We start from the raw sequence: 15,699 nt of genomic DNA on the forward strand, positions 1-15,699 counted from the left end.
ATTCTCAGCAGTTTTATATGCCTTAGATGTATACATTCTCAGTGCTTTATATTTGTGCACAGGTCTGTGATGATGTTATAAAGGAAAAAAGAAAAAAGAAACATTAAACAACTGGAAGCATAGGGCAGTGTTTATGTGAATGAAAAATAAAAGAAACCACACTTCTAGTAGTGAAAAATACTGTTCAAGTGTCATAAGGAATCAGGAAATGTGGAAAATATATTGGTACGTCTCATAATCTTTGTTAAGGGCATAGAAACAAATTTTACACATATTTAAAGACACGTACCTAGCTGTGTAGGTATGTATATTTGCGTGTGTGGACGTGTATGTATATACATGTGTATGGGGGTGGGTTGGGCCATTTCTTTCGTCTGTTTCCTTGCGCTACCTCGCAAATGCGGGAGACAGCGATAAAAAAAAAAAACTAGGAGTAGATGTAGTAGTAAATGGAACAATGGAATTAATGATGAGTCATAGGGTGGTTGAGGGAGTGAAGGTTCTGGGAACATTGAAGAAAGTTGGAAAGAGAGAGTATTATCAAGGAGGGCAAACATGGCTATGATGTACAGATGCAAAGCATGAGCTACAGATGAGGATCAGCAGAGGAGGGAGGATGTATTGGAAATGAAATGTTCGAGGACAGTATGTGCTATGAGGTGGTTTGATCAAGTAATTCATGAAAGGGTAAGAGAGAGGCAAGGTGATAAGAAGAGTATGGTCGAGAGAGCAGAAAGGGTGTGCTGATATGGTTTGGATGTATGAAGAGAAGAGTGAGGAGAGGTTGATGAAAGAGGATATATGTCAGCAGTGGAGGGTATAAGAAGAAGGGGAAAAAAAATTGGAGATGGTTAGATATAATGAAAAAGATCATGAAATCTCAGGGACTGTATGTGTAAGAGAGCGAGAGGCATACATTGGTTAGGGTGAATTGGAGCAATATGGTGTACAGAGGGCGATATGCTGTCATTATACATGTCAGCTAGAGAATGGATGTGAGAAAATGAGGCCTTTCTTCTTCTGTTCCTGGCACTACCTTACTGATGTGGGAAATGACATACAAGTATGAAAGAATTGTGAAAGATTAGCAAAAATGGTGCTCTTGAGATTAAGCATCACCAGGAAGGCAGTCAGTTAATAAAGATAAATCAAAATATAGGTGCCCATGAAATGAAGCGACATCATCAGAGTAATAATTCAGTAAAAGTAAGCATATGAATTGGCTCTTTGAAAATATAGTGTCACCAACAATATATCATTTGATAGAAATAAACAAATGGAATAGTGCCCATATAAAGTAAATCATGAAAAGGTAGAACTAAGGTAAACTAAGTCTGCTGCAGTAAATCGCTGTAAAAGATTATGTGTAGAGCATGGAATGGAAAGAAGCAAGAAAAGCGTCACTGTGAACAAGACAAGTTAAAACTGTTTTTGAAGTGTAATGTTTGGGTGACATTAATTTATAGACAGAATTTGAAAACTTGACCAAAGAGGCCATAATGAAAGTTGCTAAATCTAGCAGTGAGTATTAACACTTAAGGGTCAAGACTAATGTGCTATAGCAACCCAGGTTTTGTGCATCCATAAATGATATTAAAGGAGAAATGATAGGAAGTGATAATAATAGTAATATCTAATAGTTTTGGAAAGAGGGGCAAGTATGCAGTCTGTTGTGGATGAGAGAGCTTGGGAAGTGAGTCAGTTGTTGTTCGCTGATGATACAGCACTGGTGGCTGATTCATGTAAGAAACTGCAGAAGCTGGTGACTGAGTTTGGTAAAGTGTGTGAAAGAAGAAAATCAAGAGTAAATGTGAATAAGAGCAAGGTTATTAGGTACAGTAGGATTGGGGGTCAAGTCAATTGGGAGGTAAGTTTGAATGGAGAAAAACTGGAGGAAGTAAAGTGTTTTAGATATCTGGGAGTGGATCTGGCAGCGGATGGAACCATGGAAGCGGAAGTGAATCATAGGGTGGGGGAGGGGGCGAAAATTCTTGGAGCCTTGAAGAATGTTTGGAAGTCGAGAACATTATCTCGGAAAATAAAAATGGGTATGTTTGAAGGAATAGTGGTTCCAACAATGTTGTATGGTTGCGAGGCGTGGAATATGGATAGAGTTGTGCGCAGGAGGGTGGATGTGCTGGAAATGAGATGTTTGAGGACAATGTGTGGTGTGAGGTGGTTTGATCGAGTAAGTAACGTAAGGGTAAGAGAGATGTGTGAAAATAAAAAGAGCGTGGTTGAGAGAGCAGAAGAGGGTGTTTTGAAATGGTTTGGGCACATGGAGAGAATGAGTGAGGAAAGATTGATCAAGAGGATATATGTGTCGGAGGTGGAGGGAACGAGAAGTGGGAGACTAAATTTTAGGTGGAAAGATGGAGTGAAAAAGATTTTGTGTGATCGGGGCCTGAACATACAGGAGGGTGAAAGGAGGGCAAGGAATAGAGTGAATTGGATCGATGTGGTATACCGGGGTTGACGTGCTGTCAGTGGATTGAATCAGGGCATGTGAAGCGTCTGGGGTAAAGCATGGAAAGCTGTGTAGGTATGTATATTTGCGTGTGTGGACGTATGTATATACATGTGTATGGGGGTGGGTTGGGCCATTTCATTCGTCTGTTTCCTTGCGCTACCTCGCAAACACGGGAGACAGCGACAAAAAAAAAAAATATATAAATAAATTGTATATCTAAATACATGAACAGAAAAATCCTAGAGAACAAAGGATAAGAGTTTGTAACACTGATAAAGAAAATTAAAAGCCATTTGCCAGATAGATATAGCTTTCGTAATGTGGTATTTTGGTAGAAGAATCAACACTGTAATTGCTTATTTATGAATATCTATTTGTACTGTACAGGGAGGGAGTTTTTCATTCATTAACCCTTCCAACACTGCTATCATACATCTTAAGTGTATGGTATTTGCATCAACTATGTCCTCATTTATTCTGTTCCATTCATCTGTCATGCTTATACTATAAAAGTACTTTTTTACATTTTTTGAACAAGTTATGTCCCATTGTTGCCCTGTCCCTACATCTCTTGAAGAACTGTTCACTGTCCACATTTTCAATCTGTTTTAAAAATTTAAAGAGTGTAATGAGGTTACTCCTCTCTTCCAAGGTGGGAAATTTTATAGCATGTAGCCTTTCTTTCTAACTTAGCTCTTGCTCTCTTAATTCTGGTACCATCTTATTTGCCCTCCTGTTGAACCTTATTAACTCTTTGTGCTTCTTTTTGTGTGGTGACCATACTTGAGAAGCATGGTGATTAGATGTGTAAGATGTGGGTAGAATGAGTATGAATGCATCAAAGTAGAAGGTTCTAACGAGGGAAATGGGATTTGTTTGTTAAAATGAAACATTCTGTGAAAGGATGTAGTGGTGCATGGAATAAATAGAAAAGGCTTCAAAGTACAGCAGGGTTTCGATATAGCACAAGTCAGTATACTAATTACAGTATAGCACAGGCATCAAAATTACTCCTATTTTTTTCATTACATCACGAGCTATGATAGTATAATGCAAGCCCAGCTGGCTGCATAAAGTACCAATGCTGCGCATGTTGTACTGCCCACGGCATCAGTCCTTCATTAACATTCAAAGAGTAAGGACACATTGTTTGTCACTTGTATATTTTTATGCTTCTGTCCACTTTAACCAGTCACCACTGTGCCTAAGCATCCAGCTTATCCTGTTCAAGATACTGAATGAACTTGAGTGTGGGTCAAGTGCTGCAGCAATTGCCCACCATTGTGGTATTAATGAGAGCAGCATTCACACAGTAAAGAAGAAAAATAAATCATTAGGAAAGTCTTGCCTGAGCACTCTATTTAAAGATGGCTTTGCATCTCAGAACACCAACATATGTGAAGATGGAGGATGCTTTTTCATGTATATTTAAAGATGGCATTGCATCTCAGAACACCGACATATGCTAGGATGGCGGATGCTTTTTCATGTAACCCTTTAACATCCACAAAAAAATTCTCCACCTAAAAAATTTGGGAATTTCAAGATTGAAAGGAACTAATTTTCTTGAAATGTCAAAGATTATGTTATGTAGAATGCAGAGAACAAATATAGGAGTAAGCTTCGCTCACTCTTAAGTGCACGAGTATAAAGATAAGTATTATTTAGTCATTCAGCACATTCCACTACACAGCCGTGCTTCACTAGAAAGTAAACATTGCTTTGTAGCTGTTTTGTATGACTTTACAGGAAATTTGTTGCTATTTTCACTTACAAATTGCACACTGAGATTTTTTAATTATGATTCTTACAATACTACCTTGTTCATAGAATTGAATTTAATACTTTTGAGAAATATTATGTGACATGTGGATGGTATCAACTGAGGAGGATCATGACAGTGTGTCATATTAACTACCAACCAAGCTGGCAGTTCCTCAAGTCTTCTCTGTTTGTTTAGCCCATCTTATTGTCCTTCCCAGTTTTATCCACATATTCCATTATGAGAGAAGAAAATGAAAGATAATATTGTAATTGAATATTATTTATTGCTACAGCAAAGACACATGGCAAATAATGAGTTATAGTCAATGCAGCTGTTATAGAATAAAAAGAATTTTTTTTTACCGTATTATCTATGCTCATCTATCTCATTATATCCTCCCTATTTTAAAGTCAATCCTAACCTTCTACTGAGATGGAAATAACAGGCTACAGCACAACTTCTTGCCAATGCAGCCGCACAATACACCGCATAGAATGCGCATCACCATCACTTGTCACCATCTTTCTCACACAGCTCCTGAATATAAGTAATGGCATAATTCACAGACCCAAACATTACATAGCAGTGATATTATTCAATAGGTTCTTGACTGATTTATACACTAACAATGATTTACATAGAGTACAATATATCTAGCAGAAATATCGATGGTACAGCAGTGTGCAGTTTAAAACATTTCAGGTTCAAGGAGGTGAGTGGTTGGTTGTCTCAATTAAAAACGCACATCTTATTCATTGAATGATACAGTAATTGTAATCTTTACACATAATTTCTTAAACGGTTCTCTTAAGTGTGTTCTTAATCCATGACCAAAGCTTATCTACATTTTCAGAGAAAAAGATAGTAAAAACTTACAAACTTACTATGGGGTTATGTTGCTTGTTTTCATAACTCATTTTTCACTTGGTGAAAGGTAAATTGTATTTTTTATATATTTTTATACACAGGTTTGTTCAGTGGGTTTATGACATTCATACACATTTAATGAATTACATGACTTCCAATATTAACATATATACTTTAACAGAAATATGGGAGTCGCAAGAGTACAGTTAACATTTCCAGTTCAGGGGGGGACAGTGCAGAGTGGTCATCATAGCATTCAAAATGTGCAGCTTACTACCTAGTGAATGATAATGTAAATTGTATTGTTTACATATTTTTCTACACATTTTTCTTTAGTTGCTAGGTGACTAATTCATACACCCATGATAAGTTACATATTATGGAAAAATAATGGAAGTATAGGTGATGCAGTACAACATATGTAATTCAGATAGGCAAGGTGAGGCAAGTGTTCATACTTCAGCTGTAATCTTTAATAATTTTTAGAATGAATGATATAGTAATTTGTATTTTTTTTTACTTTATGTGTATTGGAGTGGAAAAGATTTTGAGCGAGCGGGGCCTGAACACACAGGCGGATGAAAGGTATACAAGGAATAGTGTAAATTGGAATGATGTGGTATACTGGGGTTGGCATGCTGTTAATGGGCTGAACCAAGGCATGTAAAATGCCTGGGGTAAACCATGGAAAGGTTTGTAAGGCCTGGATGTGGACTAAGAGTTGTGGTTTCGGTGCATTACACATGACATCTAGAGACTGAGTGTTAATGAATGTGGCCTTTTTTGTCTGTTTTCCTGACGCTACTCACTGACGCAGGGGGTGGGGATGCTGTTTCCTGTGGGGCGAGGTGGTGCCAGGAATGAACGAAGGCAAGTGAGTATGAATATGTATATATATATATATATATTATACTTTGTTGCTATCTCCCGTATTAGCGAGGTAGCGCAAGGAAACAGATGAAAGAATGGCCCAAACCACCCACATACACGTCCACACATGCACATATATATACTTATACATTTCAACATATACATATATATACGTACACAGACATACAAATATACACATGTACATAATTTATACTTGCTGCCTTTATTCATTCCGGTTGCCACCACGCCACACATGAAATGACAACCTTATCCCTGCATGCGCACAAGGTAGTGCTAGGAAAAGACAACAAAGGCCACATTCGTTCACACTCAGTCTCTAGCTGTCATGTATAATGAACTGGAACCACAGCTCCCTTTCCACATCCAGGCCCCACAAAACTTTCCATGGTTTACCCCAGACACTTCACATGCCCTGGTTCAATCCAGTGATAGCACGTCGACCCTGGTATACCACATCGTTCCAATTCACTCTATTCCTTGTACACCTTTCACCCTCCTGCATGTTCAGGCCCCGATCGCTCAAAATCTTTTTCACTCCATCCTTCCACCTCCAATTTGATTTCCCACTTCTTCTTGTTCCCTCCACCTCTGACACATATATCCTCTTTGTCAATCTTTCCTCACTCATTCTCTCCAGGTGACCAAACCATTTTAATACACCCTCTTCTGCTCTCTCATCCACTCTTTTTATCACCACACACCTCTCTTACCCTTTGATTGCTTACTCAATCAAACCACCTCACACCACATATTGTCCTCAAACATCTCATTTCCAGCACATCCACCCTCCTCCATACAACCCTATCTATAACCCACGCCTCACAACCATAAAACATTGTTGGAACCACTATTCCTTCAAACATACCCATTTTTGCTTTCCGAGATAATGTTCTCGCCTTCCACACATTTTTCAATGCTCCCAGAACTTTCACCCCCTCCCCCAACCTGTGACTCATTTCAGCTTCCATGATTCCATCCAATGCCAAAACCACTCCCAAATATCTAAAACTTACCTCCCAATTGACTTGTCCCCCAATCCTACTGTACTTAATAACCTTAATAACATTCACATTTACTCTCAGCTTTCTGCTTTCACACTCTTTACCAAACTCAGTCATCAGCTTCTGCAGTTTCTCACCCAAATCAGCCACCAGCGCTCTATCATCAGCGAACAACAACTGAATATGTATATGTGTATATATGTATATGGCTATGTATGTGTATGTTTATGTGTATATGTTGATATGTATGTGTATGTATATGTACGTGTACATATATATGTGTGTGTGTGTATGACTGGATGGGTCTTTCCTCATCTGTTTCCTGGCACTACCTTGCTGATATGGGAAATGGCAGTCAAGGTAATAAATGTACTTTTCTGTATAAATCTCTTCAGTAGGCTCTTACCTAATGTATGAACTGATAATTATCCACATATTCAGAAAGAATATACAACAAAACATGCTAAACCCTTACCTAGCCTCTCTCAGAGTCAGGAAGAAATGTAGATGTTACAAATAGTCAGATACCTATCTGGTGTGTTGCACCAAAACTGCTGACACACTCAACTGCTCCCAGAACACTTGCCTCTAATTATCTTTTTTGTCATGGCTAGGTACATATGCACCAATAATCACCCATCTCTAACCATCCACTTTGAGTTTTACCCATATCAATCTAGAATTTATTTCTGTTCACTATCACACACTCCCACAACTCCTGCTTCAGGAGTAGTGCTACTCATTTATTACCTCTTGTCCTCTCACCAACCCTTAACTTTACTTTCAAGACATTTCCAAACCATTCTTCCCCTTTACCCTTGAGCTTCATTTCTCTCAGAGCCAGAACATCCAGGTTTCTTTCTCAAACATACTACCTATCCCTCCTCTCTTTTCATCTTGGTTACATCCACACATTGAGACACCCCAATCTGAGCCTTTGAGAAGGATGAATGCTCCCCAGTATGCTCCTTCTTAAGTTTATTTTGAGAAATTGAAATACAAGAAAGGGAAGATTGCCAGCTCCCACTCCCACCCCCTGTAGTCTCCTTTTACAACACACAGGGAATACAGAGGTAGAATTACCCAAGTACAGGTGTCATTGAGATGGCCTTGATTAGAGCATTCACCTGCCCATGCCATCAATCAAGAGCATTCACCTGCCCATGCCATCTCAGCTAAAGAAAATGAAAATGTTACTAACAAAACCAGTTGAAATTAGTTTGTTGAAGAGAATTCAGAAAAACTTTGAAAGTAGAATGTAGGCAATGGAATGCACTGGCTATCACTTAAGAATGAAAAAACATGAACATTCTGGTCTAGAAAGAAGAGAAAAATGTGATAATCAAAATATGAAAATAGATGAATAGAATTCAAGAAATTATCTAAGGATTATAAACTTAACAGTATCAAAGATATGGTAGTTAAATCTAAAAGAATTCTTTTTAATATGTTAAAAGACACAAAACAAAGAAATTTTCAAGAAACCACCAGGACATATGAAAAGACTCCAGAATTTTCCACGCAAAGAAAAATCTTTGTGGAGTAAATACAGAAATCTGTAAGAGAAGATTAGACAGATGGCTTAAGATGAACCCAAGATGGATGAATATGTAATTGTGTGTGGCACAAGAGAACATCAGGGCAGTATTGTGAAACAAAGAGTATACACAGTGAGCGCTGCACACTAGTTTTACCTCTGGTAAAATTTTGTCATAAGTACCTTTTGGTAGGTAGGTGCTCTCTCTACTATCAGTTTTAGAGGCAAAACTTTTTTCAGTTTAAGAAACAAAACATTTTGTCAAGTTAATTTTATTGGGGAACAAATTACAGTATCTGACCATGCTTCTTTAGAAATAAAAAGTGATAGCATATGTTGCTTTGAAATTAATAATTATATCTTAATCCATTTGATAATCATTGTTTTATCCTGTTGGGCATTGCTTTAACAAGTTCTTTCTGTTAGCTCAACAAAATTTACTTAAAACATACAAGAGATTTGTTTCATATATTGGATTAAAAGTATTGTATAGTATGTTTCCGTCCGCCTCCCTCATACTTTGTGTTTCTTCCTTCCAGGGCGAGAATGTCTTGGGGGAGAAACAGGAGGACGGGAGGTGGACAGGGTATCAGGGAGTGAGGATAGTGATGAGGAAGAGGAGGTGGGGAACAATGAGAATGAGGAACTTGACAAAACTGAAATAAGTATATCAAAAAGAGGCATGGTTAAGATACAAGAATACAGCAGTTTGAGACGGAGACAGTGGATGAAACGAGCGCGCAAGGCCGGTGATGATAGGTGGCTAAGAGGATCTTATAACTGTCCCAAGTGTGACAAAATTTTCACCACCAGATTAAAAATGGAGCGACACCATCAGCACATACATCTAGGTATTGCTCCATGGACTGGGAGTCACTTGTGTGAGGAGTGTGGGAAAACTTTCACCCAAAAAGTTGGCTTAAGAGTTCACCGTATGCATAAGCATGGGGATCCTAAACAGTTTCCTTGTAATCTTTGTAATTATGAGGGTGTAACAAAGGCTAAACTGGCAAGACATTTAAAAAGTCATTCAGATGATCGAATTTACACCTGTGAATTTTGTGGTGTGGCCCTGAAAACTACAGACACTTATAGAAATCATATGGCTCTACATACTAATGAAGGAAGATACCAGTGTAATGTGTGTAAGAAAGCCTTTCATCATAAGCAGTATTATGAAGACCATTATAGAAGTCATTTTGATGTACGAGATTATAACTGTGACATATGCCAGACTGCTTTCAAGACTAATAAGTCATTACGAACACACATAAGGGGGGTGCATCTGAATGATAAGCGAATTATATGTGATATTTGTGGAGCACGATTCATGACAAACTTCAATTTACGAGGTCACATGAAGAAACATGCACGTGCTGATCATTCAGATGCAAAATACCAGTGTGATTTGTGTTCCTATAAATTCCACAGTGATGCTGGACTAAGTGCACACAAGCATCTTGTCCATTCAGAAGGATACCAGCCAGTCCAAATTAAGGTAGAATCTGATGCTTCCTCTCTGTCAACTCCAGTAAGTTCAATTGTATACACTAGAATCAAATCTGAACCACTAAATGATGAAGAATTAGGTAGAGAGGAAATTATGTACACAGCAGATGTGGAACACATCATTGAGGAAGGAGGTTCAGAGGCTATTGCTTATCAGACTCAAGAGCCACTGCTTGTAGGAGAAGACTGTGTCAAAGCTGTTGAAGCTGTTGTTGAAGACCATGGAGAAGAGCTTCCTAGACAGCATGTTAGTATTATATATGTGTATCATTGTAATGATTGTGGCACAATGTTCACTTCGCAGGATCTCCTCACAGACCATATGAAAACAGTACATATTGGATGAATATTTAAGATATATGAATGAATAACATAAGATAGTCATGGTTTTATTTAAGGTTTTGTACTTAGTTGATATTGTCCACTATCTCCAAGTATATATTCAATAATTTTACTGTACCATGTTATATTCTTGTAAAGATATTTCATTTTTCCAGTATGCAGCATAGGAAGAAATCCTGTTTACATTCAGTGCCCTTTTTCTTGTAGTAACCTCATTGGAAAAGTATTACAGATAATGATATTGTATTTGATTTTCCTATTTGTTGATCAGTTATAGAAAGCTGTTGATGATTCACTATGTTTTTGATTGATGGGAATTCTCCTAATGAGTATATAATGAGTACCCCTTTTTCAGTATATATGCATGCATGCCGACACAGGTGTGATAGCCACTGGCTAATAATTGAATGCTTGAATGGGAATCATTAGTAGATTACCTGCAGTGATTTGAAAATTCATGAACAATCTAGAATTCTTGAAATGTCCTATCTTGTAATTTGAATAGAGTACATTTGAATATTGGTGTGCTTATAGTGGCATGGAAAGTGGAGAATGCTCTTAAGAGAAAGTAGGAAGTGCCTGTGCCATTGATGGGTTTGGATAAGGTATATGAAATGTTTACTTTCATGAGGATGAGACTATTGTTGATAACTTTTATAAGACAGTTTTGTGACTTTGCACTGTGATATGAGTTAGTGGTGTGAAATTTGAGAATGTGTTCAGGTTGTTTGATGGTACTATAGATGTTTATTGTTTTAATGACCGGGCCAAAAATGGCAGAAGAGTGAAATAGGATGAAAGTGGGTTGTGCTCAACCATGCTGGAATGAAGGGGAGCTGCCATAACAATTATGTGACAGTGATGCATCACTTTTGGCTGATTTAGAAGAGAAATTGAATAAAATGGTAAGTTGTTCTGGTAAGTTATGTAGGTTGTGGGTGCTCCAAGTAAACATGAATAAGAGTAAAGTTATTGCTCAGAATTAATTGGGAGAAATAATACTTCCTGCATACTCCCCATGTGTCATACAAGGCAACAAAAGGGGGTGGGAGCGGTGGGCTGGAAACCCTCTCCTCTTTGTATTTCATCTTGTAAAAGGTGAAACAATAAGGAGTCAAGTGGGGAGTAAAAGGTGAAACAATAAGGAGTCAAGTGGGGAGTGCTCATCCTCCTCGAAGGCTCCGATTGGGGTGTCTGAATGTGTGTGGATGTAACCAAGATGAGAATGACAGAGAGATAGGTAGTGTGTTTGAGGAAAGAAACCTGGATGTTCTGGTGCTGAGTAAATGAAGCTCAAGGGTAAAGGGGAAGAATGGTTTGGAAAAGTCTTTGGAGTAAAGTCAGGGGTTGGTGAGAGGACAAGATCCAAGGAAGGAGTAGCACTACTCCTAAAGCAGGAGTTGTGGGAGTGTGTGATAGAGTGTAAGAAAGTAAATTCTAGATTGATGTGGGTAAAACTGAAAGTAGATGGAGAGAGTTGGGTGATTATTGATGCTTATGCACCTAGTAATGAGAAGAAAGATCATGAGAGGCAAGTGTTTTGGGAGCAGCTAAGTGAGTGTGTTAGCAGCTTTGATGTATGAAACCAGGTTATAGTGATGGGTGATTGAATGCAAAGGTGAGTAATGTGGCAGTTGAGGGTATAATTGGGGTACATGGAGTATCCAGCATTGTGAGTGGAAATGGTGAAGAGCTTGTGGATTTGTGTGCTGAATAAAGACTGGTGATCAGGGATGCCTGGTTTAAAAAGAGAGATATACATAAGTATATGTATGTGAGTAGGAGAGGTGGTCAAAGTGCATTTTTGGATTACATGTTATTTGATAGGCATGTAAAAGAGAGACCTGGATGTTATTGTGCTGAGAGGGGCAGCTGAAGGGATATCTGATCATTATCTTGTGGAGGCGAAGGTAAAGATTTGAAGAGGTTTTCAAAAACGAAGAGAGAATGTTGGGAAGAAGAGAGTGGTGAGGGTAAGTGAGCTTGGAAAGGAGACTTGTGTGAGGAAGTACCAGGAGAGATTGAGTACAGAATGGCAAAAGGTGAGATCAAATGGTGTGAGAGGGGAGTGGGTGAGGAATGGGATGTATTTAGGGAAGCAGTGATGGCATATGCAAAAGATGCATGTGGCATGAGAAAGGTGGGAGTTTGGCAGATTAGAAAGGGTAGCGAGTAGTGGGATGAAGTAAGGTTAGTGAAAGAGAAAAGAGAGGCACTTGGACGATGTTTACAAGGAATGAGTGCACATGACTGGGAGATAAGTAAAAGAAAGCAGCAGGAGGTCAAGAGGAAGGTGCAACAGTTGAAAAAAGAGGGCAAATGAGAGCTGGGGTGAGTATCATCGAACTTTAGGGAGAATAAAAAGATGTTTTGGAAGGAGGTGAATAACATGCATAAGACAAGAGAACAAATGGAAACATTGGTGAATGGGTAAGGGGGGGAAGTAATAAAAGGTAGTGATGAAGTGAGGAGATGGAGTGAGTATTTTGAAGGTTTGTTGAATGTGTTTGACAATAGAGTGACAGATGTAGGGTGCTTTGGTCGGGGTGGTACGCAGAGTGAGAGGGTCAGGAAGAATGGTTTAGTTAAGAGAGAAGAGATAGTGGAAGCTTTGCAGAAGATGAAATCCAGCAAGTTGTGGGTTTGGATGGTATTGTAGTTGAATTTATGAGGAATGGGGATGACTGTGCTGTTGATTGGTTGGTAAGGATATTCAATGTATGTATGGACAATGGTGAAGTGCCTGAGTATTGTTAGAATGCATGCGTAGTGCCATTGTACAAAGGCAAAGGGGATAAAGATGAGTCTTCATTCTACAAAGGCAAAGTTTGTTCAGTATTTCTGGGAAATTGTATGGGAAGGTGTTGATTGAGCATCAGATTAGGGAAGAGCAGTGTGGGTTCAGAAATGGTAGAGGATGTGTGGATCAGGCATTTGCTTTGAAGAATGTGTGAGAAATACTTAGAAAACAGATTGATTTATATGTAGCATTTATGGATCTGGAGAAGGCATATGATAGAGTTGATAGAGATGCCTTGTGGAAGGTCTTAAGAGTATATTGTGTGGAAGGTAAGTTGCTTGAAGCAGTTGAAAAGTTTTTACCAAGGATGCAAAGCCTGTATATGAATAAGAAGAGAGGAGAGTGACTGGTTCCCAGTGAAAGTCAGTTTGTGGCAGGGTTGTGTGATGTCCTCATCATTGTTTAATTTATATATGGATGGGGTGATTACGTAGTTAAATGCAAGAGTTATGGAGAGAGGAGCGAGCATGCATACTGTTGGGGATGAATGGGCCTGGTGAGTTAGTTGTTTGTGAGTGATACAGCTCTGGTGGCTGATTTGTGGGAGAAACTGCAGAAGTTGGTGACTAAGTTTGGAAAATTTTGTGAAAAGGAGAAAGTTGAGAGTAAATGTGAATAAGAGCAAGGCAATTAGGTTCAGTAGGGTTGAGGGACAAGTTAATTGGGATATAAGTTTGAATGAAGAAAAACTGGAGGAATTGAAGTGTTTTTGGTATCTGGAAGTGGACTTAGCAGTGAGTGGAACCATGGAAGTGAAAGTGAGTCACATGGTGGGGAATGGGTGAAGGTTCTGGGAACTATGAAAAATGTGTGGAAGGAGAGAGTGTTATCTCGGAGAGCAAAAATGTGTAACTTTGAAGGAATAGTAGTTCCAATAATGTTATATGGTTGCAAGGCATGGGCTATAGATAGTGTTGTATGGAGGAGGGTGGTTGTATTGGAAATGAAATGTTTGAGGGCAATATGTGGTGTGAGATGGTTTGATCGCATAAGTGAGGAAAGGGTAAGGGAGATGTGTGGAAATAAAAGTAGTGTGGTTGAGAGAGCAGAAGAGGGTGTGTTGAAATGGTTTGGACATATGGAGAGAATGAGTGAGGAAAGATTGACGAAGAGGATGTATGTGTCTGAGGTGAAGGGAACAAGGAAAAGCAGGAGACCAAGTTGGAGGTGGAAGGATGGAACGATAAAGATTTTGAGTGATTGGGTGCCTGACGTTCAGGAGGGTGAGAGGCGTGCAAGGAATAGGGTGAATTGGAATGATGTGGTTTACTGGGGTCGACATGCTGTCAGTGGACTGAACCAAGGCATGTAAGACGTCTGGGGTAAACCATGGAAAGGTTTGTGGGGCCAGGATTTATTTGTTATACTTTGTCGCTGTCTCCTGTGTTAGCGAGGTACGCAAGGAAACAGACGAAAGAATGGCCCAACCCACCCACATACACATGTATATAGGTAAACGCCCACAAACACACATATACATACCTATACATTTCAAAGTATACATACATATACATACACAGACATATACATATATACACATGTACATATTCATACATGTTGCCTTCATCCATTCCCACTGCCACCCTGTCACACATGAAATAGCACCCCCCTCCCCCTACACGAATGCAAGGTAGTGCTAGGAAAAGACAACAAAGGCCACATTTGTTCTCACTCAGTCTCTATCTGTCATGTGTAATGCACCAAAGCCACAGCTCCCTTTCCACATCCAGGCCCCACAAAACTTTCCATGGTTTACTTCAGACAATTCACATGCCCTGGTTCAATCCATTGACAGCACATCAATCCTGGTATACCACATTGTTCCAATTCACTCTATTCCTTGCAATCCTTTCACCCTCTTGTATGTTCAGGCTCTGATCACTCAAAACCTTTTTCATCCCATCCTTCCACCTCCAATTAGGTCTCCCGCTTCTCCTCATTCCCTCCCCCTCTGACACATGTATCCTCTTTGTCAATCTTTCTTCACTCATTCTATCCATGTGACCAAACCATTAAATACACCTTCTTCTGCTCTCTCGAACACACTCTTTTTATTACCACACATCTCTCTTACCCTTTCATTACTTACTCAATCAAACCACCTCACACCACATATTGTCCTCAAACATCTCATTTCCAGCACATCCACCCTCCTCTGCACAACCTTATCTATAGTCCATGCCTCACAAGTGTATAACATTGTTTGTACCACTATTCCTTCAAACATACCCATTTTTGCTCTCCAAGATAACAGTCTTGCCTTCCACACATTTTTCAACACTTCCAGAACCTTTGCCCCCTCCCCTGCCCTATGACTCACTTCCACTTCCATGGTTCCATCGCTGCTAAATCCACTCCCAGATATCTAAAACACTTCACTTCCTCCAGTTTTTCTCTATTCAAACTTGCCTCCCAATTGACTTGTCCCTCAAACCTACTGAACCTAATAAGCTTGCTCTTATTCACAATTACTCTCAGCTTTCTTCTTTCACACACTTTACCAAAGTCACCAGCTTC

General features: G+C 39.1%; 1 protein-coding gene across 9 annotated transcripts in view; it reads left to right on the forward strand.

Annotated features, from left to right (window-relative positions):
• The window catches only part of LOC139765282 (uncharacterized), a 152,518-nt gene that overhangs the window by 69,509 nt on the left and 67,310 nt on the right, over window positions 1–15,699 (forward strand). For 3 of the 9 annotated variants that reach the window (XM_071692644.1, XM_071692643.1, XM_071692645.1), the window contains exon 14: window positions 9,071–10,621. The exons of the other annotated variants lie outside the window; for them this stretch is intronic. In XM_071692644.1, the coding sequence (XP_071548745.1) occupies window positions 9,071–10,386 (1,316 nt within the window). In that variant the 3' untranslated portion in view covers window positions 10,387–10,621. Of the gene's footprint in view, window positions 1–9,070; window positions 10,622–15,699 lie in introns of those variants that run through there. 9 annotated transcript variants of the gene reach the window in all.

This window comes from Panulirus ornatus, chromosome 53 (genome assembly GCF_036320965.1).
Source record: "Panulirus ornatus isolate Po-2019 chromosome 53, ASM3632096v1, whole genome shotgun sequence".
NCBI lineage: Eukaryota > Metazoa > Arthropoda > Malacostraca > Decapoda > Palinuridae > Panulirus > Panulirus ornatus.